Source organism: Scaptodrosophila lebanonensis, unplaced genomic scaffold, assembly GCF_003285725.1.
Source record: "Scaptodrosophila lebanonensis strain 11010-0011.00,11010-0021.00 unplaced genomic scaffold, SlebRS2 tig00000053-arrow-pilon, whole genome shotgun sequence".
Taxonomy (NCBI): domain Eukaryota; kingdom Metazoa; phylum Arthropoda; class Insecta; order Diptera; family Drosophilidae; genus Scaptodrosophila; species Scaptodrosophila lebanonensis.
The window spans coordinates 12,891,647-12,918,626 of NW_022060548.1; the positions used below are offsets into that span (position 1 = coordinate 12,891,647).

General features: G+C 39.0%; 7 protein-coding genes and 1 pseudogene across 8 annotated transcripts in view; 5 read left to right on the plus strand and 3 right to left on the minus strand.

Annotated features, from left to right (window-relative positions):
- Positions 1-18,761, minus strand: part of LOC115623517 (protein tincar) — a 78,437-nt gene extending 59,676 nt beyond the window's left edge. The window contains exons 1-3 of one of the 2 annotated variants that reach the window (XM_030517897.1): positions 18,581-18,761; positions 16,971-17,121; positions 8,316-8,379 (exon numbers count right to left, since the gene is read on the minus strand). The gene's annotated coding sequence lies outside the window, so the exon portion shown is untranslated. The remainder of the gene's footprint in view (positions 1-8,315; positions 8,380-16,970; positions 17,122-18,580) is intronic. The other variant, XM_030517898.1, reaches the window with a different exon arrangement.
- LOC115623979 (repetitive proline-rich cell wall protein 1-like) lies at positions 4,997-5,867 on the plus strand. Its single transcript, XM_030518550.1, has 2 exons — positions 4,997-5,018; positions 5,075-5,867. The coding sequence occupies exons 1-2, from the start codon at positions 4,997-4,999 to the stop codon at positions 5,761-5,763; spliced, it is 711 nt and encodes a 236-aa protein (XP_030374410.1). The 3' UTR covers positions 5,764-5,867.
- Positions 18,762-18,973: 212 nt separating the features above from the next.
- On the plus strand, positions 18,974-20,686 carry LOC115623588 (chitobiosyldiphosphodolichol beta-mannosyltransferase). Its single transcript, XM_030517988.1, has 3 exons — positions 18,974-19,701; positions 19,763-20,332; positions 20,406-20,686. The coding sequence occupies exons 1-3, from the start codon at positions 19,139-19,141 to the stop codon at positions 20,623-20,625; spliced, it is 1,353 nt and encodes a 450-aa protein (XP_030373848.1). The 5' UTR covers positions 18,974-19,138; the 3' UTR covers positions 20,626-20,686.
- On the minus strand, positions 20,629-21,454 carry LOC115623589 (RING-H2 finger protein ATL32). The gene is made up of 2 exons (XM_030517989.1): positions 21,165-21,454; positions 20,629-21,103 (listed from the first exon to the last, which is right to left on the minus strand). Exons 1-2 carry the CDS (start codon positions 21,359-21,361, stop codon positions 20,791-20,793), a joined length of 510 nt encoding a protein of 169 aa, XP_030373849.1. The 5' UTR covers positions 21,362-21,454; the 3' UTR covers positions 20,629-20,790.
- Positions 21,455-22,071: 617 nt separating this feature from the next.
- On the plus strand, positions 22,072-24,016 carry LOC115623436 (arfaptin-2-like). The gene is made up of 5 exons (XM_030517782.1): positions 22,072-22,468; positions 22,524-23,034; positions 23,117-23,285; positions 23,340-23,447; positions 23,508-24,016. The coding sequence occupies exons 1-5, from the start codon at positions 22,294-22,296 to the stop codon at positions 23,550-23,552; spliced, it is 1,008 nt and encodes a 335-aa protein (XP_030373642.1). The 5' UTR covers positions 22,072-22,293; the 3' UTR covers positions 23,553-24,016.
- Positions 24,017-24,136: 120 nt separating this feature from the next.
- LOC115623438 (DPH3 homolog) lies at positions 24,137-24,698 on the minus strand. Its single transcript, XM_030517784.1, has 3 exons — positions 24,504-24,698; positions 24,357-24,431; positions 24,137-24,299 (listed from the first exon to the last, which is right to left on the minus strand). The coding sequence occupies exons 1-3, from the start codon at positions 24,609-24,611 to the stop codon at positions 24,222-24,224; spliced, it is 261 nt and encodes an 86-aa protein (XP_030373644.1). The 5' UTR covers positions 24,612-24,698; the 3' UTR covers positions 24,137-24,221.
- An 80-nt stretch (positions 24,699-24,778) lies between these two features.
- On the plus strand, positions 24,779-25,370 carry LOC115623980 (annotated as a pseudogene).
- On the plus strand, positions 25,367-26,972 carry LOC115623981 (arfaptin-2-like). The gene is made up of 5 exons (XM_030518551.1): positions 25,367-25,472; positions 25,558-25,858; positions 25,941-26,109; positions 26,164-26,271; positions 26,332-26,972. Exons 1-5 carry the CDS (start codon positions 25,367-25,369, stop codon positions 26,374-26,376), a joined length of 729 nt encoding a protein of 242 aa, XP_030374411.1. The 3' UTR covers positions 26,377-26,972.
- The last annotated feature ends 8 nt before the right edge of the window (positions 26,973-26,980 follow it).

The following is a 26,980-nucleotide window of genomic DNA, read 5'->3' on the forward strand; positions in this document are numbered from 1 at the left end:
AATTGTGGTGCTGTTAATTAGCCATCATTAATGTTTTAAACAGCAATTCCAAGAATTTATATTTCGCACAAACACATATATTTTATATGTACATAAATAAATATGTGTATATATATATGTACTTATATATATAGGAACACGCACAAGCGCACGTTTCGTAATTAAAAGTTTTGCGAGACGCAATTTGTGTTGAAAAACAGGAGCAGGAGCGAAAGTGGCAACAGCAGCTCGTAAAAGATACAGAAATTCGCCGCCAGGACAGCTTCAAATGCCGGCCCATAAAAGTTATTACCGGTTTGCGGCTGATGCGTAAAGGGCGTAAAGGGCGTGAAGGGCGTGGTCCCTAACATGCTTAATCGATTTTTGATTCCTTATTGATGACACACGCACATAAAAACGAAAGGACGCCTGTAACTCTAACGCTCGCACGCGCCTCAACGTATGCAATATAATTTGCTGTAGACAAGCTGAAGACTCATGTCAACCCACAAAGCAAGTCAGCATGAAAAGCCAGGAACAACGACTTTATGTCATGTCCTAGCCGTTAGTCCACTTGCCTGCAAATACAGACATTATTAAATCAATATCTAAGCCGGACCACAGATGGACACATTTCTCTATACGAACGTTTGTACTTAGTATATTAATGAATTAATACAAACTTCTAAGCAAGCTTAATGTTAACTCATGTGGTAATGAAATTCTGAATGGCTAATATTTGCTGATTTATCATAACGTTGTTATATGGTCGTAAATCTTAAGCTGTTACTAACCAACTGATCATTACGATATACATACTGATGTTAAACAAATTTCAAGATGGTCGTGAATATCAATCAATTCAGTATGATTTGATAGAAGGCACAGAAAAAATTATGTAAATCAAAAAAAATAATTTTGTGAATAAAATAGTTTCTTTTTTGCTAATTACGTTATAAGCATAACGAATCCAATTGGAAATTCATGGTTGACACATTTCAAACCGTTCAGAAATCTAGCTGAAATAGTCGCAATTCATTATTATTTAATTCTATTAAATAACTCATAAGCTAACATTTGTAGTAAATTCAAAACATGCTTGCTTTCTTGTTAGTAACCATTTTCTTGTCCTCTAGCTATGCCTGACATTTGATACACTTTAAGCCCGCTAGCTGTTTTTCGCTCAATTAAGAGCACGCTGGCTTTGTCGTTTTGAAATTAAGACACGAGTTGCGTGTAGATTTTGATCCGTTGTGACGCCTTGAACTTAGAGGGCGCACCGCCCCTTCAATTTTTCTTCGTTGCTTGTAAAATTAAAGTGCCAGTATCTACCCAGCCAGATGCTTTTAATTAATGTGCCGTTACTTGGCCGTTGTCGATAGTGGTGGAGAGTTAATTCCGAAACTGATTGTATTGGCCTGGCATATGGAGGGGAACTTTACTGACAAGCCAAAAGCCGCTAAAATGTGCGATTGTATAGCTGCATTTATTTGTGTACGTGTGTGCCATATATTGATTAAGGGTTGTGGCTCTGCGTACAACTTCAGGCAACTTTCACTCATTGCGGTCAGGGTAATTAAGTTTCAATTAAGACGTGCTCTCGACTTCGTCAGCATGCTGCATGCTCTTTCCTACGATACACATATGCAGCTAATTGGAGGAACAAAGCCCATGGGCTTTTTTCCTGCACTTCCCAGTAACGTTAAATTAAATTATAACTAAAAACTCGCCCTTTTACACTGCCTCTTGGCTCAGATTGTTCTATAAAGACTTATCTTGGTAAAATCGTAATATTAACCTTTTTGTAGCCATGAAATTGGTCGACATGATATGGAGAGCAACAAATTCTCGCTGATAAATTATGCGCCATTTAATAAAGCCAACCCCCCCTCTCCACAACCCCTCAAAATGTCTGCATGCCCCCGCTTGCACGTAGCCCCGGAAATATGTAAAGCAACTTTAACAAAATTATGCTCATCAAAAATGAGAGAATAAAAATGCGCAGGCAACGTAGGCCCCCAGACTCAAAAGCATTTATAATACTTAGCTCTGTGTGTTGATGTTGATGTTGACGACGTCGTTGACGACGATGACTATGGCATGTCCTCGCAAGTGGGCTTGCCGATTGGAGAGCGGGGAATGGAGCTAAGTGGAATGGTTGGTTGTGAGCTGATGTTGCGGCAATGCAATATAAAAGTCACAAAAGTCACGCAACGCACATTTAAGACAAAACTCAGGCAAACAAAACGAAGCAGACTGAGTGCCAATAAGCTGTGCGGATTCGGTAGTGCGACACACATATACAAACATACATACATAAATGTATGTACATATAGTCGTATATGTCTGGCTACACTCAGATAAAATTAATTTTTTAAAATTATTTTTATTGATTTTAATTAAATGTATAAAAAAGTATTTTTTTTTTTTTAGTTTGGTAATTTTAAAAACGAACGCAATTTCTTATATTTTAATGTTTATAATCATGTAGCTAGATGAATAGATATGTACTAGGAATCTATCTACAGCTGTTTCATTTAAAGCTTCCGCATTACACACACATGTCTCATGTATTTGTTTCGAACAAGATTTAAAAACTCCACGGAAGAAGACTTTGTTTTTTTTTCAGTGCACATATAGTAAGTACTTATATATATAGTACATACAAACCGGGTTGTCTGGGTATCACAACCTCAGTCAATGGCTTAATGCGTCACGGCTAGGTACACAGTTGGGTAGAGAGGCGGTAGGCAATGCTACCAAAAAGCTTAAGTTGCCACATTTGCAAACAGCCGAAAAGAAATGAAATAATTTTCATTTGCATAAAATGCGCGAAAAAAAATGGAATCCCAAGAAAATGGTGGCGGCAGTAGCGGAGCCATTTGCCAAATGTTTCACGTGCTGAAAACGGCTAACAAGGATTAGGCCGAGGTGTCGCATGAGAAGGGCCGGCTGCTTGCAAACCATTAAAATTAAAATAAGTTCTGGAACTGAAAAACCTGCTACGACAACAAGAACAACTGTCATGGCTTCATACAACTTTAAATGGTTGCAAAAACGTTTGAAATATAATAAGAAGAGTAGTTACTTGGTTCCTACAACTAATTTCGCACTGAAAGGATCTCACCCACAATTGCATTCGCAGACTCGAAAGTAACCCAAATCAGCGGCTAGCTCTCGTTAATATTCCCTCGAATCATTTAAAAGTTAGCTTATTTGACAGATTTTAAATAAAGAAAGAATAGAACATTAATATTTGCATCGATGCATATTTATATTAAATTCATTTATATTTGTACATCTATATTACCTTTACAATAATAATTGGATAATAACATTGTTAGCAATGCTACATTGTAGCTGAATTATAACTGCAATTACAATTCTTTTACATACAGTATTACCAATCGAAGCAAAGATTTAAAGTATGATTAAGTACACATTTCTTTCAAGCAAGTTATTGTAAGTATGTGCAATTAAAAATATCGGAAGTTTATAATTTCAGCTGCATTAAACCGAAAAGAAAAGAAGAGAAAAACGAAAACAAGTACATGACGAAGAGGGAAATATAAAACAAAGATTATCGATTCGATGTAGACGCAGTGGTCATTTATTCCCCTATTTAAGCAATTCATAATATGTATAAATTTTTAACTACGAAATTTCAATTAACCAATCGGGTTCTAATCGGGTACCATCCACTTTTCTTTTTTTATTTTTGTTGAAACGAATTACCAGAACGAAAGTATAAAATTACTAAGAATGCATTTAAAATATTTATGACCATTGCGTGTCCATATTTTAACTCTATTAAGGCGAAAGACATGGGTGAGAATGGACAAATCTATTTGGATATGTAAGCTCGTTAAAAAGACACAACTACAGAAAATATTTATTGTAAAAATAAAAAAGTCTTGGTATGTTTGCAGTTTTTAAATGCTCCTGCACAGGCGTCAAATGCAATCGCACTTATATGTAGTGAAGCGAAAAAGGCTGGCGGCGGTAGTATCAAAATTCCAAATGAGTCAGACCTTCAAGCCATTCGTGCTTTGTGTTCAAAGTCAAATAAGGTGAAACAAGATGTACTGCAAATTGCGTTTAACCAGGTTCTTCAGATGATCAATTCCACATCTGGGGCTCCACATATACAATGTCGCCGGCCGCCATGTTGTATAACACCACCATGTCAAAACCCACCGCCAATATTTCCACCACCCATCTTTCCACCACCCACCATTCCTCCACCCAACTATCCACCTCCCAACTATCCACCTCCCAACTATCCACCTCCCAATTATCCACCTCCCAACTATCCCCCACCCCCCAACTATCCCCCACCTCCCATCTATCCACCACCCCCTAACTATCAACCACCAAACAATCCACCTCCTACATCTCCACCTCCTACGAATCCGCCTCCTACCTCTCCACCTCCTAGTGCAAAGCCTCCTGGGTGCTGTAAAGATTTGGAGGACACTAGGAAAAAAATTAAAGAATCTTACGATGAATTGAAAAAATTCAAAGAAAAGCAAAAACTTCTAAAGGAACAACGCTGCTGGCACCAAATTCAAGAAAGTAGTAAAAGACGCAGAGAAGAGGAGCAAAGAAGGGAAAAAAGAAGAATAATGCTTGAAGAACAGAGAAATATAAAACAAATGGAATCGATTCGATGTAGACGATGTAGGTGCTGCAGGCGTTATCGCCCACACTATTCACCTATTTAAGCAATTCATAATGTATATTAAATTTTAAAGTAACAAATTCTATCAAATAAAAAACGTTTACTTCTGGATAACAATTACTACAAACTTGTATTCATGTAATCGACTCCCATCCTCTTCATTACTTTTTCGAAACGAACTACCAGAACAAACAAGTTAAAAATTGTGAAATTATTAATTTCACAACAAATTATTGGCTAACTTGCGATGTGCGCCATACTAATAGCAACTTCAAATAAGTTAGAGCTATGGGTGTCCATATTTTAACCCCATTAAGGCGGAAGACATGGATGAGAATGGAAGAATCTGTCTGGATAGGTAAGCTTGTTAAAAAGACACAGCTACCGATAATATTTATTGTAAAAATAAAAAAGTCTTGATATACTTTCAGTTTTTAAATGTTCCTGCACAGCCGTTAAATGGAAATGATGCCAGTAGTATCAAAATTCTTTCAAGTGATCGTCTTTTGGGCTTAAATTCAAATAAGGTTAACCTAACAAAACAGTTCATTCAGACGATCAATTCCATATCTGGGGCTCCAAAAATACAATGTCGCCGGCCGCCGTGTTGTATAACGCCACCGTGTCAAAGCCCACCGCCATCCTTTCCACCACCCAACATTCCTCCACCCACCATTCCTCCACCCACCATTCCTCCACCCACCATTCCTCCACCTAACTATCCACCACCCAATTTTCCTCCACCCAACTATCCACCGCCCAACTATCCACCTCCCAGCTATCCACCTCCCAACTATCCACCTCCCAACTATCCACCTCCCAACTATCCACCTCCCAACTATCCACCTCCCAACTATCCGCCTCCCAACTATCCACCTCCCAACTATCCACCTCCCAACTATCCACCGCCCAGCTATCCACCTCCCAACTATCCGCCTCCCAACTATCCGCCTCCCAACTATCCGCCTCCCAACTATCCACCTCCTAACTATCCACCTCCCAACTGTCCAACACCTAACTATCCACCTCCCAACTATCAACCGCCTGGGGCTTCAAAAATACGATGTCGCCGGCAGTCATCTTGTATATCGCCACCATGTTAACCACCTAGCAATCCACCACCATTCTTTCCTCCAATGTGAAAAAAATAATGCAATTGTATTATAAACAGAAATATATACGAGTAAAACAAGGTTATCAAAAGGGATTCGATACGATAATGTAGGTGCTATGGACGAATTGCCAGAATTAAACAAGCTTACAAAAGCTTAAGTCGGATGCCCGGTGAATTATACTTGTACTGCGTACTTCTCTTTAGTCTCTGAGTCTCTAGTCTCTCTTTGGAGTCTCTAGATCCTATGGTCTCTGAGATCTAGCTATTTATACAGTATACTTGTAGACGGTCAGACAGACCGAAAGAGCTAAATGGACTCGTCTCTTCATGCTGATCAAGAAAATACTTGATATATATGCTTTTTATGGTTTGCCACTCATTTTGCCTGTTAAATTTTTCATTTTGCACAAACCGTATTTATTCTTATACCTTTCAGGAGCAGAACACAAAAATACAAAATTTTAAAACCATATAAAAATTGCACAACCCAAAACAAATCATTGGCTAACATGCGGTATTTGCCATAACTATAGCAAATCCAAATATATTAGCCCATTGCGTGTCCATAATTTAACTTCATTAAGGCCAAATACATGGGCGACAATGGACAAATCTATTTGGATAGGTGAGCTTGGTAATAAGACCCCACTGAATATAATATTTATTCCAAAACGAAAAAAGTTATGATATGCTTGCAGTTTTTAAATGCTCCTGCACAGGCGTCAAATGCAATCGCACTTATATGTAGTGAAGCAAAAAAGGCTGGTGGTGGTAGCATCAATATTCCAAAGGAGTCAGATCTTCAAGCCATTCGTGCTTTGTGTTCAAATTCAAAAAAGGTGAAGCAAGATGTTCTGCAACTTGCGTTCAACCAGGTTCTTCAGATGATCAATTCCACATCTGGGGCTCCACATATACAATGTCGCCGGCCGCCATGTTGTATAACACCACCATGTCAAAACCCACCTCCGTCCTTTCCACCACCCATCTTTCCACCACCCATCTTTCCACCAGCCACCATTCCTCCACCCAACTTTCCTCCACCCAACTTTCCTCCACCCAACTTTCCTCCACCCAACATTCCTCCACCCAACATTCCTCCACCCACCATTCCAACACCCACCAATCCACCACCCACCAATCCACCACCTGGCTATCCACCACCTGGCTTTCCACCACCTGGATATCCACCACCTGCTCCGACGACAGCAGCTCCAACGACAGCAGCTCCAACGACAGCAGCTCCAACGAGAGCCCCCCCAACCACTTCATGTTGTTCAGAAGAAGCTAAAAAGTTGAAGAAGTTGGAGAAACAAATAAAAAAGGAAGTCAAAGAGTTGAAAAGAATACAGAAGCAGGATTTTAAATTTGAAATGGAACGCGTAATCAATTGGAGTCGTGAAAGACAGCAGAGATTTGTGAACGATTTGAAAGAAAAGAGCGAATTTAGGAATAGAGAAGCCATGGAAAGAGGTCAATGCATGATGTGCAGGAGAAATAGACGTAGACGCTTTTGCCCAATATGCGATAGATGCTTAAGTTGCCCGAATGTTGGCGGTCGTCGTCATTATTGGCCCACATAAAAATGTACATGCTTTTCAAATTATTTCAAAAATAAAAAGGAAAAAGAATTGAAGAGAATTATATCAGTTTAATTCTCCTTAACCAATTGAGTTTTTAAAGAAGTCAATATTCAATTGCAATCCTCTACTTCAAAACTGATGTAGTATCTATATATGCTATCTTCCATCGTTTTTCTCTTTTCTCTAATGTTTCTCTTTGATGAAAATCTCTTTTAAACAATCAGAAAGGCACTAACTGGATGTAATTGTCGAGTTTGAGTAAAATATTTCAAGAATTATGGAAAATCACTAAAAATTAATAAACTTTATCTGACTAGGGCTTAGGGAACTTGGATGCCAAGTTTTGTAATTCTAGCCCTTATACTTTCCGAGAACCTTGCGTTCATACAGACGAGCGACCAGACAAACACGTCTTTATCGACTCGTTTTATCATCCTGATCAACAATATATATACTTAAGGGGATCTGATACACCTCCTTTTGTGAGGTACATACATTCTATGTTACAAACTATTATGACACAGAGTAAAAAAGTGATACTGTTACCAGTTAACAGTTTACGACAAAGGGAACCAGTTTTTATGTTCGATGATATTTACTACCTTTTCACTTAACAAATTTCACTGAAAAATTTAGGTCAATTAAATTCTAATAGCAAATGTAAATATTATCTTGCAGGTTCAGTATTATTTGTGTGTGTGTGTATTCTCATCATGTTATTGAAATACTCTATATATAAGCGTTACTATAAAATATTTGTAAATTCACCATTAGAAGTTCAATACATTGATACATCGATGTTCTTCTCCAGAAAACATCGACACATCAGTGAAGGTAAACATCGACGTTTTTTCAGCACTAGTTGTAAGATACAATGATTGATTAAAATACCATTACATCCATGACATACTATATATTAATGTACGCCTAAAATTGAAGAAGTTTTGTTGTAACTCACTTGGCTGTCTGACCGCAGCTTTGGTATGTTTGCATTCGTAAACCTGTCCTGTAATCCTGCGCCCCTATAAGTACAGTTGAATTACTTGTATAGTTTGAGGCGTTGCGTTAAATGCTAATTAAGAATAACTTGTCCAGCCTGACTGCATATTTATGCCATACATATTCGTATGCTTGTTGCTCTGCTTGTACAAAAATATATACGACTACATATGTACATACGTAAATTAATGTAAATGCGAAATTCAGGTAACTGCTGGCATCATTCGCCTCTTTCATTTATGCATAAAACATTAATTTTTAATTTCGCTCAAATTAACATGCAATTTTCGGCGCCTCGTCAACTTTAAAACTTTAAGCTGTAAAGCTGTTAAGCCTCAACACACGCACATGTACCGAAGCATACATAAAGCCGTATATAAATCAACGCTATATACATATAACTAAATGCGATTAGCATTTTATACCATTTAAACTGGCAGACTCCGACAACAGTAGCAGCAACAACAAAAACAACAAAAGGTACAACAGTTTTCCCTCCTGGGTAAAAACCAACACAATTAATAGGCATAAAAAAACGGAAAAATCTTTGAAAAACAAATGTTCAACAAAGCGAACAATTGTAATTTAAGTGCAGTGAGAGTCTAGTTGCAACAAAAAGTGGCAGCAGCAGCAACAACAACAACAACAATGGCCACAATGTGCGCGCCTCAAGTGTTGTAAGCGGCTTTTGTTGACAATTGCCGAGCTGGGTTTGGTTCGTTGGGCTGGCTGGTTGCCTGGATGACTAGCACTCTGGCAAATAAAGTGCACACATGTGATACATAGACACACACAACGACATCAATGCCTCAACAACAACAGCAACAACAACAACAGAAATATTCATGCACATAATCCACTTGCCGAAGCATTCACACAACGACACACACATACACACAAATACCAAAAACCATTGCTAACATTCTAGTTGTTGTTTCTGTTGCTGTTGCTGCTCCTGTTGGTGTTGGTGTTGTTGTTTGGGTTGTAGGCATAGTGAACTAGCATGCAGCATCAAACCGGAAGTTACACATACGCCCCGTTGTCTGCTCTTTTGGTTTTTTGTCCCCATCGCTGTTGCTTTTGCTGTTGTTCTTCCTTGTTGCCTCTGTGCGCGATTTGGCTGACAAATGTTGTTCCCAGCGCCGCATGCCTTTGCATGTTCAACATGGCGGCCTATAGATCCAACCCCCCGACTCCTGGCACTACAAAACGGGAGCCAACAAATGTAAAACAGCATAAAACACTCGTTGGGCGTTGGGTGTTGGATGTTAGATGTTGACTGTTACGCGTCTCATTTTGCTTGCCAATGTTAGTGAAAAACTTGACACTTAATTGTCTGTCTATGTGTGCGTATTTAACTGTCCGCGTATGTGTGTCTATGGCTATGTCTGCGCCAGACAGAGTTCCCGTTGTCAATTGTTGCACATTTTGATTCTCGTTAGGCGTTGGCTGATTCCACCAATGCCCCTCCTTAGATCGCTATGCAAACATCAATAGTATGGTGAAACGGAATGTGTTCATGAAACTCTTTTAGCAACTCCATTGATTAAATGTTCTTATCTCTTGGCAAGCTTGGATCCGTTTAATATACTTTAATTTCGAATTGTTGGTAATATTATAAATTCTTCATTTGTTTACACAAATATATAGCTGATTTAATAATTGTTTCGTTTCTCATTTCAAATGTACAAGTGTATTTTATGTTTTTATTTTTATTTCAATTATTAGTGGACTCTACATGTAAACGAAAAAAAGGTAACTTTTAAGTATGTTACAAGCTATACAGCATGTATCTCATATTTTCCACTTCAGCCCAATTGAAATATTAAATGACAGGCTCTATAACCATGTCATGCCATGTTACTTCAGTTGCTATTTGTATTTCTATTATTTATGCTCTCATGTACATGTCTTTAGCTGTCTAAGTCAGCGTCTGCTTCAGGAAAACGCGCCACTTTACTAAACACTTTGCGCTAAGTAATAATAACAATAATGGTTGCAAGCAAAAGCCACAACGACAGCAAATGTAACAGCAACATTTGCAGCTGCTTGAAAGCAACAATTACAGCACGCATCAACGACACGCCCCGCCAAGTTTGTTGCATTTCAGGAGCTTTGGGGGGAGCGTCAAAGGAAAAATGACGAAGAAGCAAAAATAAGGCAAATGTTGGTCACAACACCAACAACCGCGATAATACGTAAAGGAAGCAACAACTGAGGAAGAGGAGCAAGAAGAATCATCACTGATACAACAACAGCAATGCCATTTTGTTGCCGGTTTTGTTATGGCTGAGCTGCCTTCTCCTCGTATGTCCGACCGACTGTCTCCTCATCTGTGGCGCCGTTTCAGTTACTTTGCGGTTTGCTGCAGTTGTTGCCTACACCCTTCCCGCAACCACCACATTCCCCTACAGTCGCTGCATTGCTGCCTGTTTAGCGGCCGCCACACTTGGCTGCCCAACCGCATGACTTTTTTGGCGCTTGGCGCTTCGCTCCCTGCAATTTGTTTGCCTGTGCGGTCCCATGTGCGCGGCGACTTAATGAAAATGAAGTCATTTGGCTTCGTTTTGTTTCGAGCATGACCTCGCTATCTGGTGTCATAGATTCGGCTAGCAGAGCATAAACGTTTAGCCCATTGCATATCAGCTGCACGCTGGAGATAAAAGCAGCTTACAATTAAGGAAAAGGAGGAAATGCATATATAACAGCCCATAAAGTGGGTCTCTTACATGAAGCTCTGCTCGACACAAGCCAGTAACAAACCTAACTAAACTTGCACATAAGCTTTATTTATTTAAACTTCTATTAAACGATGGCAAAATCAATATCTTAGAAAGGTTTAGGCATTATTTTTCTGTAATTGCGCAAAGCTTAACAAATATATTTCGTTATTTTAGTAATGTGTCGGCAACTTTAAGATATATTTTAAAAGCCAGCCAAGCATATAATCGCTTTAAAATAGCTAAAGGTCACCAATATCTCTAGATCAAAGGCCAACAACAATGCATATTAACGAAAGTCTATTAATGGCCGAAACTTTGACAATAACTTTTCGCAGCAAGGACATAAAACAAAGTCCCAAGTAATGGCAAGCAAATGACAAAACAAAGCAAAGTCAATCAAAGTACTGTGTGTTGGAAGGCGGGACAACGCATCACAGGGAATTGAATAAATAAAATATAAAGTAAAATGCCGAAAATTAACGACAAATTGCGCATCGTTAAAAGCAACAACAACATTGACGAATAAGAGAACAAAATCAGAAAAGAAAAGGCACACAAATGCGGCCTAAGCACAATATTATTTAACTGCTCTTTAGTGTTGTCATCTAAACAATTTTTTATTGAAACCTATTTTTATTTAGAACATAATATTTAAAGTATACGTTTGTTAAATTAATAAAGTTGGAGTTCTAATTTTCTAAATGCGTTCTACTTGCGTTCAAATTTCGGCTTCCTAGTTCTTACCGCTAAGGCTGGCCAATTGGGTGGAACTTAAGAAAAATCATATTCATTTGAATTTGAATATTATTTTATGTAATCCAAAATATTTGGGGTTACCCAACGAAATCTTTGCTGCTTACAGATTAGGAGTTCGGACCTAAACTACTTAAGATTTTTATTTCTGTTTATGAGTTTAAAATTACATTTATTCTGTTTTCTTTTACAAAAATAATATATTCCTTTATATTATAAAACAAATTGTAGGACCTGATTGGAACTCATATCAAACGTTTATTGGATTTTTGCCAAGTGTTGGCAACCCTAACAGCAGCCGCTGTTATTGTCAGTTTGAAACCAAAAGCCAATAATGGAGCAGCGACAGCAAATGAAGAAACAACTGACAATGTTGCAGGCGCCGCCGGCAGGCAAACATACATACACACTCCCTTTGACGAAGGATGCGTATGTGGGTGTTCGTGTTCATGTAGGAGAGAGGTAAAGAGGGAGGGGACTTCACATAAAGGCACGACGGCAAAAACACACACCTGGGCGCAGTCATTTATTTGATTACAAGCCGCTGTCGACGACAAGGTGGCATAACACAAAAGCCTCAAATGGGGCGCGTAAACAATAACAACAAAAATAATGGCAGTTCCGAAACAACAAGAACGAAAGAAAAAACAACAAACGTAAAAACAAAGGCATAGTAGCTGTGGCAAGAATGTACTTTAAACATCTGCCCTAGGGAGCATTGACAGCTTCCCCATTTAATGAAAAATATTTGCCATTCATTTGCACAATTTACAAAAGTTGATTTGTGAAAACAAGAATATAAGGAAGAGCGAGAGAGAGAGAGAGAGTAACAACAAAATAACGATAGCTACGAGCAGACATCGAAGTACTTATAAATTGCTTAATTGCCAGACAAAAGCACTCAGCCAGCTCTCTTTTTTTCACACCCAACAATTTGGCACGCCGCCAACATAATTTGCGAACAGTGACAGGCGCCACCCACCACAACCCACCCGAAAAGAGCAGGATATGTGGAAACCCCCATTATCTCCCTCCACTCAGTTGCTCTCACAAAATGACTCATTCTGGGGCTTTGCTGCAGACTGCCAGCAGCCAGCTATGACAGGACCCATCAACTGCAGAAAACTCCTTTTTTTCAACTATTCGTGTTGAACTGCATGCCTTCGCATAACTAACAGACTTTATTATATTACTACACATCAAAAGTTGACTCTTGTTGTTGAAGAGTCATAATTTTAATTGAATCGAGCAGAGATTTGATGACGATATAAGTCAAAATGATGACGATATAAGTCAAAATAATTACATTTTATCAAAATGATTAAATTTCATAAATCTCAGCACAATGGTCAATCTATTTATCATCATTTTTTGAAATACAATCACAGATCGATAAGACATCGTCAGATATGTACAATAATTCTTTTTTTAGGGACTTACTTCTTAATATTTTCAGCTAATTTAAATACAGCCTACATTAATGGGAATATTTAATTTTTTGCAGCTCGTCCACATTTTTCACAAATTCAACAGATTTTCATGATTTTTTTACGCCCTTTTCCCTTTGCCCACTGCAGGGAAAGCTAAACAGAGAAAATCCAACAACTTTGCGGTTCGTTTGTTTGCTCTCTTTGTTGTTTGCTTTTGGTGCTCCGGCTCAGTTTTTAATCAAAACATAATGTAAAGGATGCCAAAATCACAAAAATAAAAAACGAGAAAGACAAAAAACAACAACAACCATAAATGCTAACACTATCCCAACCCACATTCTGCCTTTGCCCTCCCACACTTTGTCACAACTTTGCCTTTTTGTGTTTGTTGTTCTAAAAGTGTTTGCTGTATTTTTGCTCTCCAAGTATACATATTCTGGCCTCGTTGTTGCTGTTGTTTCTGTCTATTATTTAAAACATAATGTCACAATAAACGTGAGGTGCAAAATATTGCCCAAAGCAATAGCAGCAACAACAGAGGCAACAACAACTCAACTTAATAACACTTTGCTACGCTCCCACCTTTAGTCCTTTGTCGAAAAGTAGGGAAAGTCCCGTTGTAGTTGTCACTGCACTTGGCATCTGGTAGTTCGTGTTCGTGTCCATGTCCGCGTCCGCATCCACGTTCACGTGCCGGGCATAACAACGTCAACGCCCGGCGGCAATGGGAACGCAAAGAGAGGCAGACAGAGAGGAGAGACACCATGGAAGTTGGCTTTTTCATGCGTTCCTTTTACTTTATCCAACACTTGGCGAATAAAAGTCGTTACTTAAATGGTTCAGCTTTAGAATTCCATCCAATTTTTAACTTCGCAAAGTGCATATTCATATTGCTTTAGGTGAAAACTCCAATATTCATTTACTTATTAACATTCTACAAATGCAAAAATATGTACGCAATCTATACAATGTATATTTAATGAAAATAATATAAATACTTGAATTGAAAGCAATTTGAGAGTACGATCTATCTCCAATCTCAATCTTTTTAATCTAAATATACAGAATAGAACAAATAAAAAAGATATGTATATATTCTACTATAAACTGTAAAAGTAACTGAAATGTCTACACAATTCCTAAGTAGTTCCTTCCTATTTCGCCGAGTGTCGGTTTTTTTCCTTGTTGCTGTTTCTATTTCGAATCGCATACCTCTTTACTTCAACCACGCCCAAACTTTTCGCCTTTTTAATTTACTGCTAATTGCACGGACCGCCAGCCATTACCATCACCACTATAAGCTCTTTCACTTAAATGAAGTGCACCAAATCAGTCAGTATCTGGCAGATACAACAGCTGAGTGAAGACGGCAACTGTCAGGCATAAATGCCGGAGGGTCGCCCGGCCAGCAGAACGAATTCGCAACTAATTATAGCGATTGAATTGCTGTTTGTTTGGGCTCTTGGCATGCGATGCAAACAAATCTATGCCTGCAGGCTTTTCCTGAAATAATTCTCAGCTCGTGAAACTACAAGGCAGGCTTGTGAATTTCATTTGGTAACTGCTACGGTCGCTAATGGAAAACTATTTTTGTAAAATAAAGTGTACTCTGTGGCAAGGAAGAATGCAGTTTTTAAGCAAACATGAATGTGTTCACCCAAATCTCTTAAAATGCTAATCGTGACTTGTTATGGACCGAAGACGGCCATTATCAATTTTGCTTTATGCCTTTATGTTTCACAATTATAGTTTAAAATTTCTAGGAATATTTATTTTTAGGAAGTATTACCCAATGTTAGCTGCAGCTAGAAGTGGGCACTCGTCACAATTTTAAACATTAAGCATTTTAATTGTAATAATCGAAACAAGATCGAAATTCCACTATTATATAAAACAAAATGTGTTTTATGAATCTTATGAATCACACTTAAATAGTTCCACATTTTTATAGCGTAAAATGGTGCACTAAGATTTTAAAAATTTGTTGCAAATAACAATGAAACACCACCCCCATTACCATTAAATACCAACATACAAAGCTGCTTATAGTCAAGTGTCTTCCAGACCCAAGGGCACTCCTCCTGGAGCCACATTGCTAAGTCTAGCCAACAGCGCGTCCAAATACTGTCACGTGCTTATCATTTGCATGGGAGAACAAAACTCATTATCGTTAAGTATCGAACACCAAAGATAAAGTGCTGGCACGAACCTACAAAAAACGACCGGGCCAATAATGCGACGGAAGGGAAGAGGAAACCTTCGACAGTGAAGACGAATACTTCCGTTGCCAAATTTAAACGCACTTGAACTCTGGCCATAAAGTACATATAGAACTTAGAACTATTTGAAGTGTTTATTGTAAATGTATGGCACACATACATACATATGCACAAGCACTCCTATACTTGTATGTTTCCTTTTGTTTGCTTATTGTTTGAAAAATGTCAAACGAAAGTATTTCGGGTCTGCTGCCTGAGTCACAAAGTTAAACAAGAGGAGGGCAGAACGGCGACATATACACATGTATATGACGAAAATAGAAATGCACTTGCTTTGGTCTTTAAGACGCTCCACATGCACACACAAACACAAACACACGCACATTGAATATCGGCTCAAATAAAGTGTTTTAATTACACTCATGTATATTTATTTTGGTCTTTTGAAATTCGTTCAGCTTGCATCGTGCACGATGAAGCGGAAGTTTGTTTAGGATACGAATATTTGGCAGCTTTGAGTGAAATGCACACACAGGCGTTTGTACATACGAGTATGCACATACTCGTAGTCCTAAGACACATACTCGTACAATGAATTTGAACATAATGCGACAAATTGCTTTAGTTACCCGTCTAGACGCCCACCTCACCACCCTTGATGTTGTCACCTGCGCTTTGCGTGCCCATTGCAGCAAACATTGCTGCACATTATTCAAATTATGCCTTTGATGGCTTAATATGCTCGCCTTTGCCGACTTGGCGCCTTATGCCGACAGCAAAGGCTGCCAGCTATGTATGCAATGTTGAAGCTCATCTTGAGCCGTCGCTTCCACATACCTCCGAGTCGCAGCTGTGGCATACAAATTAGATGGCAGCGATAATCGATTTTGTGTGGAATAATGTAATGCTATGTATTAGTGATGAGCAACACAACCGATCTGATGATTCCGATTCAGGAACCATGGCAGTTTTGTATTCATAGTTCAAGAAAGATATGCTCAGCATTGTCGCTTTGCTTTTATTAATATACAAAATTGTTTTTACTTTGAAGGAGCAATGTCAGACTTACATCATAAAATCAAAAACCAGTTTCCGATTATTGCAGTTATAACACGCGATTGGGAGTAGAATTTAGGTATTGTACGACCCCATTTTCGTTAAATAAGAATTCCAAAATTGTTACGATGTAGTTCATAAAAGAGGGGGCTTAAGCCAAAAACAATACTTTTTGTCTATCGCTATTTATGCACTCAACTGCTGTAAAATTTCAAAAGCGAATTAAATTCGAATAATTTTGGAAAATGGTTAAAAGGCGAAACAATAAATTGGGTGGATAAACTATGTATAAATAAAGACAGTTGTCTTTCAGAGCTTGTCTAAATTATAGTCCCAATAACATGGATGCGATGATTTATTTAATTTATTAGTATGTTTTCAACTGTCTAGCGCTTGTTAAATTCTTCCCCCATTCCGGATTACTCTTACTCACCTACAATTGGTGTTCAATATCTTTCAGATAATTCTTCATTCGCTAGACTTTAATTACTTTCCGACATACGGAATGCCCATATGATTTGCCAACACTTTAAGTATTTGTAGGATACATCGGATTACTTCAGTTAAGTTGTAACGTCTTTACACTGGAAAAAACGATGAAAATGTAGTAATTATGTAACCCTTGCGATAACAAATTTGCAGGCAATTCTAAAGGATTTATTAGTTTAGCCATGCATTTAACGTTTTAGCCAAATTTTCGGTTCACAGCATCGTGAAGAAGAAGGCCAGAATAAATGTCAGCAATGTGCCAGACGACAATGAAGCAGAACACATATACACACAGATGCCAACTGTGTAGGTGTAGTAGTGTGTGTGTGTGTGTGTGCAGTTGGAGTTACTCATGCAGTTAAAGGTACGGTGCAATGGGCGTCTAGACTGCGCAGACTAACCAGACGTACAACTTTTCTATGCCAAATGTGAGACAAAACACGGAAAATTTTTGTTTAATTTAATCCAACAGTCAAGTTGGCCGACTTTTGGAATACACTCTAAAACAACATGCATTTCTGGGATCAACCAAAATTCTGCAACCAAAAGGTGCAAGTTTTAAATAAGGAATTGATTTGGGATATCTTCAAAATTAATCAAAAATCCACATTTTTTTAAACACCACTTTAAACATATTTAAAACTTAATAATTGAAATGGCATAGATATGTGAAAACATCTAAATGATGTACAAGTATGTACATACATATTTGCATATATATAATATAAATTCTATATATTATTAGCCATTACTTATGAACAAGGGATCGAAAATATATATATTTATACTTAATCTGCCCATATAGCAACATAATGTAGTATACTCTTGCACCCTGCGGATGCAGGGTACCAAACAGTAGTGAAAAGGCAGCATCATCACAAAACTGCAGAATGTTTCGCGTCGCGAGCGCACAGGCGACTCTGCCACCACCACCATCACCCCCAAAGTCAATCACCCACGGGCAAGCGCCTGCAAGACAACCACCCTCGACAGAAAAAAAAAAACAACAGTCGTACAACGTAGTCTGGTCTGGCTGTCCGTCATGGCATCCGACTCTTTGCGATGCAGGCGGCTTTTGGCTATTTGCCTTTTCAGCAGAAGAGTAAGAGGGGCATCAACTTATGGACCTGTCACGTGTTCCAGACGACAAGACAGGCTAATGGGTTAAACTAGTAGCTGCCACATGCGGTACTACACGCCTACTTAAGACATCGCTGATTAATAAAAACACACACACCAGGCTAAATATTTAAGCATAACGATGTTGATATTGAGGCGACAATACAATACACAAATAAAAAAAACTCCTTTATGTGGGTGGCTTTGTGTCTATGCCTATATGTATGTATGTGCGCGTGTCCGACTTGCCTCTTTCGCTATCTGTCTGGTTTGTTTTACCGGCAAACATGCAAGCAAAGAGGCGGTTGAAAAAAAAAAAAAACAACAAAAAAAACTATCATAATAACATAGTTCAAAAACTAAATTAAAATTTAATCAAGCAAAAGAAGGGATGCTGTTAATTTTTAACAATGTTATCATTAATTCAACACATACCGGTGAAATGACCCTTAAACTGCAACAAACAATATGGCCACATTTTTAATTGCATTTTAAGCATTTTTCACAAATATTTACCGCACAATTTGGCTTATAAAAGGGCCCTTAAATAAACACACACATACACATATGCCGCGTACAAATGTATAGTAGAGAGACAGCTTAACCTGCTAGTTAGAACACCGCGTTCGCGAGCTGCACGTCCACTCACGCACAAATATCCCACGAGACAGAGAGCAAATGCACTGCCTCAGTTTGATTCCACTGGCGTTTGGTAAAATTTTGTGTATTTCATTACGACAACCAGGGCTGCCGTAAAGCATTGAAACGGCTGTCCAAGCAGCTGCTATCGCCACAGCCCTGAAAAGCGAATGCCTGATTGTAATCTAGTCAATTATTGTGCGCGCATATTTTTTATTAAGAACGTGAAAGCGGTACAACAAATAACCCCGTTCAATTAGAATTCGCGCCTGACGGAGGAATAAATTATTCATTTGCAACTGAGCGGCAGCTACAACTACAAACTTGTATGCGTGCCATTGTGGCAGCAACTAGATGGTTGAAGTAAAGATACGGAAACGCAGCGCTTGCGTCATTGTATTAGGCGATATCGGACGCAGTCCACGTATGCAATACCATGCCCAGAGCTTGCTCGAAGACAACTACAATGTGGATATTATTGGCTACTTGGAGAGCCGGCCACTGGACGCATTGACAGTAGCGCAACCTAAGTGCAAAATACACGAACTGCCTCCCGTGCCGGTCACGAATCTAACGCCCAAGCTGAAACTGCTTTTTAAAGCTATCTGGCAAACATTGAGCCTGTTGATTGCTTTGATTTCCATCAGACGCCCCAATTTCCTGCTTGTGCAGAATCCGCCTGGGATTCCAACGTTAGTCGTGTGTTATTTGTATTGTGCAGTGACACGCACCAAATTGGCCATCGATTGGCACAATTATACGTACACGGTGTTGGCCCTGGGAATGCCGGGCGGCGAACAAAACCGCCTGAGTCGCCTGACTAAGCGTTTAGAGCGTTATTTTGGAGCCAAGGCCCACACCAATTTCTGCGTGACACAGGCAATGAAGAGAGATTTGGAACACAATTGGCAAATTGGGTAAATCGGACTTCCTCTTATGTTCATGTCTCCTATTTACTTATTCTTTCTCTTATTACAGTCCGGTGACCGTGCTCTACGATCGTGCCCCATCACAATTTCATCCCATTGAACTGTCACAAAAGCACGACCTTTACATGAAGCTCTCCAAAGACTATCCACAATTCATGCCCGAGTGCTATGCGGACCTCAAGGAGTCGGGCGTCGTGGAGTCCACGGCCCTGACGCAAAAACGAGCCAATGGCTCAGTACTTTATAAGCCCCAACGTCAAGCTATTCTTGTCTCCAGTACCAGTTGGACGCCCGATGAGGACTTTGGAATTCTGCTTCGTGCCCTCAAATCCTACGAAGCTGTCGCCGTAGATCAGCCACAGGTGTACCCTTCTCTCTTGTGCATTATTACGGGCAAGGGCCCGCAAAAGGCGCATTATGAAGCGGAAATAGCGAAACTACAGTGGAAGAAGGTTTCAATCATCACACCTTGGCTAGAACTGGAAGACTATCCCGGTGTCTTAGCAAGCGCCGACTTGGGTGTGTGCCTGCACCTGAGCACCAGCGGCTTGGATTTGCCTATGAAGGTGGTAGATATGTTTGGATGCGGTTTACCCGTATGTGCCTACAATTTCAAATGGTGAGTGAACAGCATGTCAGACAAGGCCAAGTGTCAACAATTAACTAATGTGTCTTTGCAATATTATGTCCAGTCTTGACGAGTTGGTGAAACACGGCGAAAATGGTTTCGTGTTTAACGATCACGACGAACTAGCGGAGCAATTGAGAATCTGGTTCGAGCATTTTCCCACCAATCCCAGCATTCTCGAGACGCGCACGCGCTTTGGTCGCAATCTTCAGGAATTCCAATCATTGCGCTGGCGCGAAAATTGGCGACAGCGTGTGGCACCCGTACTTGAAGCATTTCTCTAAGCATTATTACAAAATGACAGAAATTTATTTTTGAGTTAATAAAATCTATGTGTAAACTATACATACATATGTATGTAGCAACTAATTTTTTCAGATAAGGCAAACTACAGCTTACAAGTTTTGGAGTCCTCAGCTAAACAGTCCATTAACATCACACATTTTACATTAGATATTAGCGCGGCACAGCGGGCACGTGTTGCTCTGCATCTTCTCCTTATACTCAAGCAGGCATTTTTTATGTATGGCATGTTCACAATTCATGTATTGCATATCGTCGTTGGACATCGCAGTCAAACAAATCGTGCACTGGTCACCGGGCTGAGAGTGACGTACCACTCGTGCAAAGCATATGGGGCAGGTGTTTCGAGCATGCTTCAGCACACTAAAACAGTCCAAATGAAGCGCATGCTTGCAATTCATTACATGCATAGTTGCGTCGAGCGTATTTAAGCATATACAACAAGTATCACCGACACGTCTGAAAAAGAAAACAAAGATAACAGCAGCTAAGGCGTAATTTGTTTTTTAGGGTCGCTAACGTTGGACGAGTGCGTTGTGCTCGTACACCAAGTTCCCTTACGCTACTGCCGAAAGGAGTAGTATCATCGTCATCATCATCTCTGCGCCGTCTTGGATGCTGATGCGGAGGAGCTCTGTTTGGCGTGCTTAGATATATAGCTAAGCCAGCACCTAGCAGGACTGCAGCAAGGCCCATAAGAACTTGTACGTAGACCATTATAAGACAATTAGACAATTGCAGAAAATATTTGTGAAATCAATATATTGCGAATATGCCGAATTTTATAACTAAAGCACTTTTCCTGCCAACAAAAACCCCAAATTAAGAGAACGAAGCACTTCTTTAACTGTGAATGGCAAACTGAGCTGCAATTTAAAATGTTATGTTTTTCAACACTAGGCACGAACTGCAATTTTATTAGCACATCGTTGGTCCGTTCCGGTTCATTGTTATTTAAAATAAATTCTTTAAAAATAGATTCCATATTTATATAAAATAGTGATGTGTATGGAATTTATATACATGGCTTATATACTTTAGTAAATGCATACTTTTTCTATCTCCGTAAACGACAAAGTTCATATGACAAATAACCGATTTGGCTCAATAATATAAAAAACCACGATAATATCAAACATACTGTTCATAGCTTTTTAAAAATGTATCGATATTTCTACATTTAACTAGGACTGCTTAAGTATTTCTAAAAGCCGCCATTAGACATACTTAAGACGATTAATGCAATATTAGTGATAACATTATAATGAATGGATACTTTTTCCTTGGAATTGAAAAGTTACAACTAAAGTCACAATAAAAGCAAAAATATCACGATATTGCTCATCCCTAACAAAACGCAATTAGCCAACACTCCTTATCCCTATTTTCGCTCTATCTAAGAAACACGTAAACTGGCTAATTTAGCTGTATCCGAGGGTTTGTGCAAATTCCAGCGGCTCCATTTGCGTGTAACATCTTTAGTACTTCATATTCATGAAAAGCAGAAGAAACTTCCACACATAGCGTTTTAAATCGATTTGTGCGCTGTATTTGCTGCACAGCTCATCGCTCACCCCTCGTCCAACGATTTTTACAGTGCAATTAAAATATTTCAGCCGTTGATAGTTGATAAAGAAACAATATCAGTTATGGCAGAACGTGAACGTAGCATACACGAAATGCTCAAAGATACACCTTCAATGAACGACTGTGGTGCCGCCGTCCAAGAAGGCATTCCAATGAGCAGCAGCAGTAACAGTGTTGGCGTCGTCGCCAGCGGCATTGGACCCTTTGGCAACAGTTTTCCCTCAAGAAATCATTCAGGTGAACAGACGCAGGCTCGCAAAGGTCATTCATACTAATAATGAGTGTTTTACAGCCCCCACCACACCCATGTCGCCGACAAGTCCACAAAGCAGCAATGGCGTTTTCACATCGACAGATGGACTTATACGTACCAGCGCTTCCAAGATCGATAGCATAAAGAATTGGAGCATATCAACGTATAAATGTACACGTCAGATAATGCTCGAAAAATTGGGAAAATCTCAACGTACAGTCGACTCGGAGCTGGAGGCACAAATCGAACAATTGCGCGAAACACAACGAAAGTATTTGTCTATATTGCGCTTGACTCGAGCCTTCAGCTCACACTTTAGGAACGTAGTTGTCACGCAACATGCCTTAGCTGATGCATTTTCCGATTTATCACAAAAGAACCCTGAACTGCAAAAGGAATTCACCTGCAATTCGGAGACACAACGAAATTTGACCAAAAACGGTGAACTGCTCCTAAATGCACTCAATTTTTTCATTTCTTCTGTGAACACGTTGTGCAATAAGACTATCGATGATACTTTGTTAACGATACGACAATACGAGACAGCAAGGTAATATTCTTTATTCAGACGAGTGTTAACAAAGTTCTATAAAATGACATTAATACTGTCTACAACTTGCTTGCTTTTCAAGAATTGAATTCGATGCTTATCGCATGGATTTAGAGAACTCCAAACCCGAAATGACACAAACCGTGTGCTCAGTGGAGGAAGCACAGCGCAGTTATGCGCATCATAAGGAGCTCTATGAAAAGCTGCGTGCCGATGTTGCCGTGAAAATGCAATTTCTTGACGAGAATCGGGTAAATATATGGAAATAACCGCTATAATATTATTAACAATGCTTGTTCATGCAGATCAAAGTGATGCATAAGCAGCTTATTTTACTGCACAATGCGATTGCAGCTTATTTCTCGGGTAATGCCATGGCACTGGAGAGTACTTTGAAACAGTTCAATATTAAAGTGGGTTTGATGATTACTTATAATATTTAGTTAAGGTTTTAAACTAATTTCCATTTGCAGTTAAAATCACCGAATACTGTCACTGGTTCCTGGTTGGAACAGTAGTAGTGCTACAGACTGTAGTTACCCACAATAAGAAGAAACACATCCACACGCAAGCATGGCAGCACAATGGGCACAATGTGTAATGCAAACTGAATGTCTCGAATTTTCATTTTTTCCAAAAAACAATTCAAAGTTTGCAGTTTGCTGAACGAGCACGCTCTCTAAAAGTAATAATTCTTCGTATCGTAACAATATTTAATGCTATCTATACGTTAGGTCAACCCATTAATTCATAAGCTAAAATGTGGCGAATAATACCCAAAATGTATTATGTACTATGTTATATTATGTATGTATGTTTTTTACTACGAAACTACTCACATTTCCACGCTGCACATGCGTACATATGTAAGCATGTATTTACAATAGTTCCTTATCTTTTATTTAAAATTTATTTAAACATCTAATTTAACACAATGCGCTTGCTTGTAAAATTGACAGACCAAAAAGCGCTTAGTGCAATATTTTTCATGTACACAAACTTATGAGAATCTTAAGTTTAAATAGTCGACACACAATTTTATCATAACAATGAAATTTGTGTTTATTTATACATATGTATTTCATTGTTTACTAGTCAACATATTATTTTAATTCTAACGAAAAAAAACCTATATAAAAATACACATATATAAATAAAACCTATTTAATTAAACTACATGCAAGTTTTTAGTTTTTTTCCAATATAAGATTGCTCATTTTTTCATTTAGCGCCGCTGACTCATCCTCCTCCGCTTTGAACATGTCCTGCACATGAATAAATAGGTAATATAAAAATAATACCGCATGTTACGAAACTCATACCGGATCATAAATAACTTTAATTATAAGCGAACAGCTAGGACATGTGGCCACCTCCTCACCCTCCATTAGCTCCTCCTATATAAATTGTTAGCCTTGGTTAAAAATATTGCGTATACGTCGCGAGCTTTACTATACTTTTGTATGTACCTTTGATATTTGAAATCGATCGCCGCATGGGCAGGGATAGTAATACATTTCCTCCTCCTCATCATACTCGAAATCCTCGATTTCGACTTCGTCATGGTAGATGCTCATTTTTTATGGCGCTCTGTGCATACTGTTTGTGTCTTTAAGCTTAAACAACAATTAGAACTGAAAGGGCTTAGCACGTTGCGGCTGCTCGGATATAGTGCTGCCAACTCGCTTGCCAATAACAGCTGTGCCATGGCATCGTTATAAACAAAGTAGAAACGCTATACAAAGTGTTCCCGGCTTATTTTTATTTAGCCAACATGGACAATAAAAAAATCAGCGATATTAACCTGTATGATTTGCTCGGTGTGTCTATAGAAGCCGAGCAAACGGAAATACGTAAAGCGTATCGAAAGCGAGCACTTGAATGCCATCCAGATAAGAATCCAGACAATCCGAAGGCGGCCGAACGATTTCATGAACTCTCAAAAGCTTTGGAAATTCTCACCGATGCAACGGCGCGTACTGCATACGACAAGGTTGTGAAGGCTAAAAAGCTGCAGAGTTGCGCACCAAACAATTGGATAGCAAACGGCAAAAACTAAAAGATGAGCTGGAACAGCGTGAGCGTGCCGCATTGCACAAGTTACAAGCTTCAACACCATACAGTACAGTACGCAAGAGTGACGAGGAGTTGCTACAGGACCAAATCAGCAACGGCCTTCGACGAGAGGGCTCCAAAGCTGCTTGAGGAAGAGCAAAGGACGATGCGTGAGCAGCTGCACGCAGTTTCGCGGATCGACAGCCGAAACAGACCATGGTCGTTCGGACTCTGCCCAACATCGCATAAAGATCCGATGGAAAGCGGACAAAAAAAGATGAGAGCAAGGCGGGGCTATACACGAGATATACTAACGCAGTACCTGAAAAATACGGGAAATAGTTGCCGCTCGGCCATAATGCAGAAACTCGGGCCGTGCGATGGTAAGAACTTAAGCTCGTGAAGCCTGCGACTGTACTTGCTATGAGCATGGCAGTCCCACAATCCCTTGGAGTCGAATGGGTTAACAATTGCGCGAAACACAACGAAAGTATTTGTCTATATTGCGCTTGACTCGAGCCTTCAGCTCACACTTTAGGAACGTAGTTGTCACGCAACATGCCTTAGCTGATGCATTTTCCGATTTATCACAAAAGAACCCTGAACTGCAAAAGGAATTCACCTGCAATTCGGAGACACAACGAAATTTGACCAAAAACGGTGAACTGCTCCTAAATGCACTCAATTTTTTCATTTCTTCTGTGAACACGTTGTGCAATAAGACTATCGATGATACTTTGTTAACGATACGACAATACGAGACAGCAAGGTAATATTCTTTATTCAGACGAGTGTTAACAAAGTTCTATAAAATGACATTAATACTGTCTACAACTTGCTTGCTTTTCAAGAATTGAATTCGATGCTTATCGCATGGATTTAGAGAACTCCAAACCCGAAATGACACAAACCGTGTGCTCAGTGGAGGAAGCACAGCGCAGTTATGCGCATCATAAGGAGCTCTATGAAAAGCTGCGTGCCGATGTTGCCGTGAAAATGCAATTTCTTGACGAGAATCGGGTAAATATATGGAAATAACCGCTATAATATTATTAACAATGCTTGTTCATGCAGATCAAAGTGATGCATAAGCAGCTTATTTTACTGCACAATGCGATTGCAGCTTATTTCTCGGGTAATGCCATGGCACTGGAGAGTACTTTGAAACAGTTCAATATTAAAGTGGGTTTGATGATTACTTATAATATTTAGTTAAGGTTTTAAACTAATTTCCATTTGCAGTTAAAATCACCGAATACTGTCACTGGTTCCTGGTTGGAACAGTAGTAGTGCTACAGACTGTAGTTACCCACAATAAGAAGAAACACATCCACACGCAAGCATGGCAGCACAATGGGCACAATGTGTAATGCAAACTGAATGTCTCGAATTTTCATTTTTTCCAAAAAACAATTCAAAGTTTGCAGTTTGCTGAACGAGCACGCTCTCTAAAAGTAATAATTCTTCGTATCGTAACAATATTTAATGCTATCTATACGTTAGGTCAACCCATTAATTCATAAGCTAAAATGTGGCGAATAATACCCAAAATGTATTATGTACTATGTTATATTATGTATGTATGTTTTTTACTACGAAACTACTCACATTTCCACGCTGCACATGCGTACATATGTAAGCATGTATTTACAATAGTTCCTTATCTTTTATTTAAAATTTATTTAAACATCTAATTTAACACAATGCGCTTGCTTGTAAAATTGACAGACCAAAAAGCGCTTAGTGCAATATTTTTCATGTACACAAACTTATGAGAATCTTTAAGTTTAAATAGTCGACACACAATTTTATCATAACAATGAAATTTGTGTTTATTTATACATATGTATTTCATTGTTTACTAGTCAACATATTATTTTAATTCTAACGA

Bases quoted from the DNA above. Each gene is read 5' to 3' on its own strand.
- LOC115623979 (XM_030518550.1), top strand. From the start codon at position 4,997: ATGGAAGAATCTGTCTGGATAG. The intron at 5,019-5,074 runs GTAAGCTTGTTA...AAAATAAAAAAG, and splicing joins GGAAGAATCTGTCTGGATAG to TCTTGATATACTTTCAGTTT.
- LOC115623588 (XM_030517988.1), top strand. From the start codon at position 19,139: ATGGTTGAAGTAAAGATACGGAAACGCAGCGCTTGCGTCATTGTATTA. The intron at 19,702-19,762 runs GTAAATCGGACT...CTCTTATTACAG, and splicing joins GAACACAATTGGCAAATTGG to TCCGGTGACCGTGCTCTACG. The intron at 20,333-20,405 runs GTGAGTGAACAG...TATTATGTCCAG, and splicing joins TGTGCCTACAATTTCAAATG to TCTTGACGAGTTGGTGAAAC.
- LOC115623589 (XM_030517989.1), bottom strand. From the start codon at position 21,361: ATGGTCTACGTACAAGTTCTTATGGGCCTTGCTGCAGTCCTGCTAGGT. The intron at 21,104-21,164 runs GTTAGCGACCCT...TTTCTTTTTCAG, and splicing joins GCACAACGCACTCGTCCAAC to ACGTGTCGGTGATACTTGTT.
- LOC115623436 (XM_030517782.1), top strand. From the start codon at position 22,294: ATGGCAGAACGTGAACGTAGCATACACGAAATGCTCAAAGATACACCT. The intron at 22,469-22,523 runs GTGAACAGACGC...AGTGTTTTACAG, and splicing joins TCCCTCAAGAAATCATTCAG to CCCCCACCACACCCATGTCG. The intron at 23,448-23,507 runs GTGGGTTTGATG...TTCCATTTGCAG, and splicing joins TGAAACAGTTCAATATTAAA to TTAAAATCACCGAATACTGT.
- LOC115623438 (XM_030517784.1), bottom strand. From the start codon at position 24,611: ATGAGCATCTACCATGACGAAGTCGAAATCGAGGATTTCGAGTATGAT. The intron at 24,432-24,503 runs GTACATACAAAA...CAATTTATATAG, and splicing joins ATCGATTTCAAATATCAAAG to GAGGAGCTAATGGAGGGTGA. The intron at 24,300-24,356 runs GTATGAGTTTCG...ATTCATGTGCAG, and splicing joins TTAAAGTTATTTATGATCCG to GACATGTTCAAAGCGGAGGA.
- LOC115623981 (XM_030518551.1), top strand. From the start codon at position 25,367: ATGAGAGCAAGGCGGGGCTATACACGAGATATACTAACGCAGTACCTG. The intron at 26,110-26,163 runs GTAAATATATGG...TTGTTCATGCAG, and splicing joins AATTTCTTGACGAGAATCGG to ATCAAAGTGATGCATAAGCA. The intron at 26,272-26,331 runs GTGGGTTTGATG...TTCCATTTGCAG, and splicing joins TGAAACAGTTCAATATTAAA to TTAAAATCACCGAATACTGT.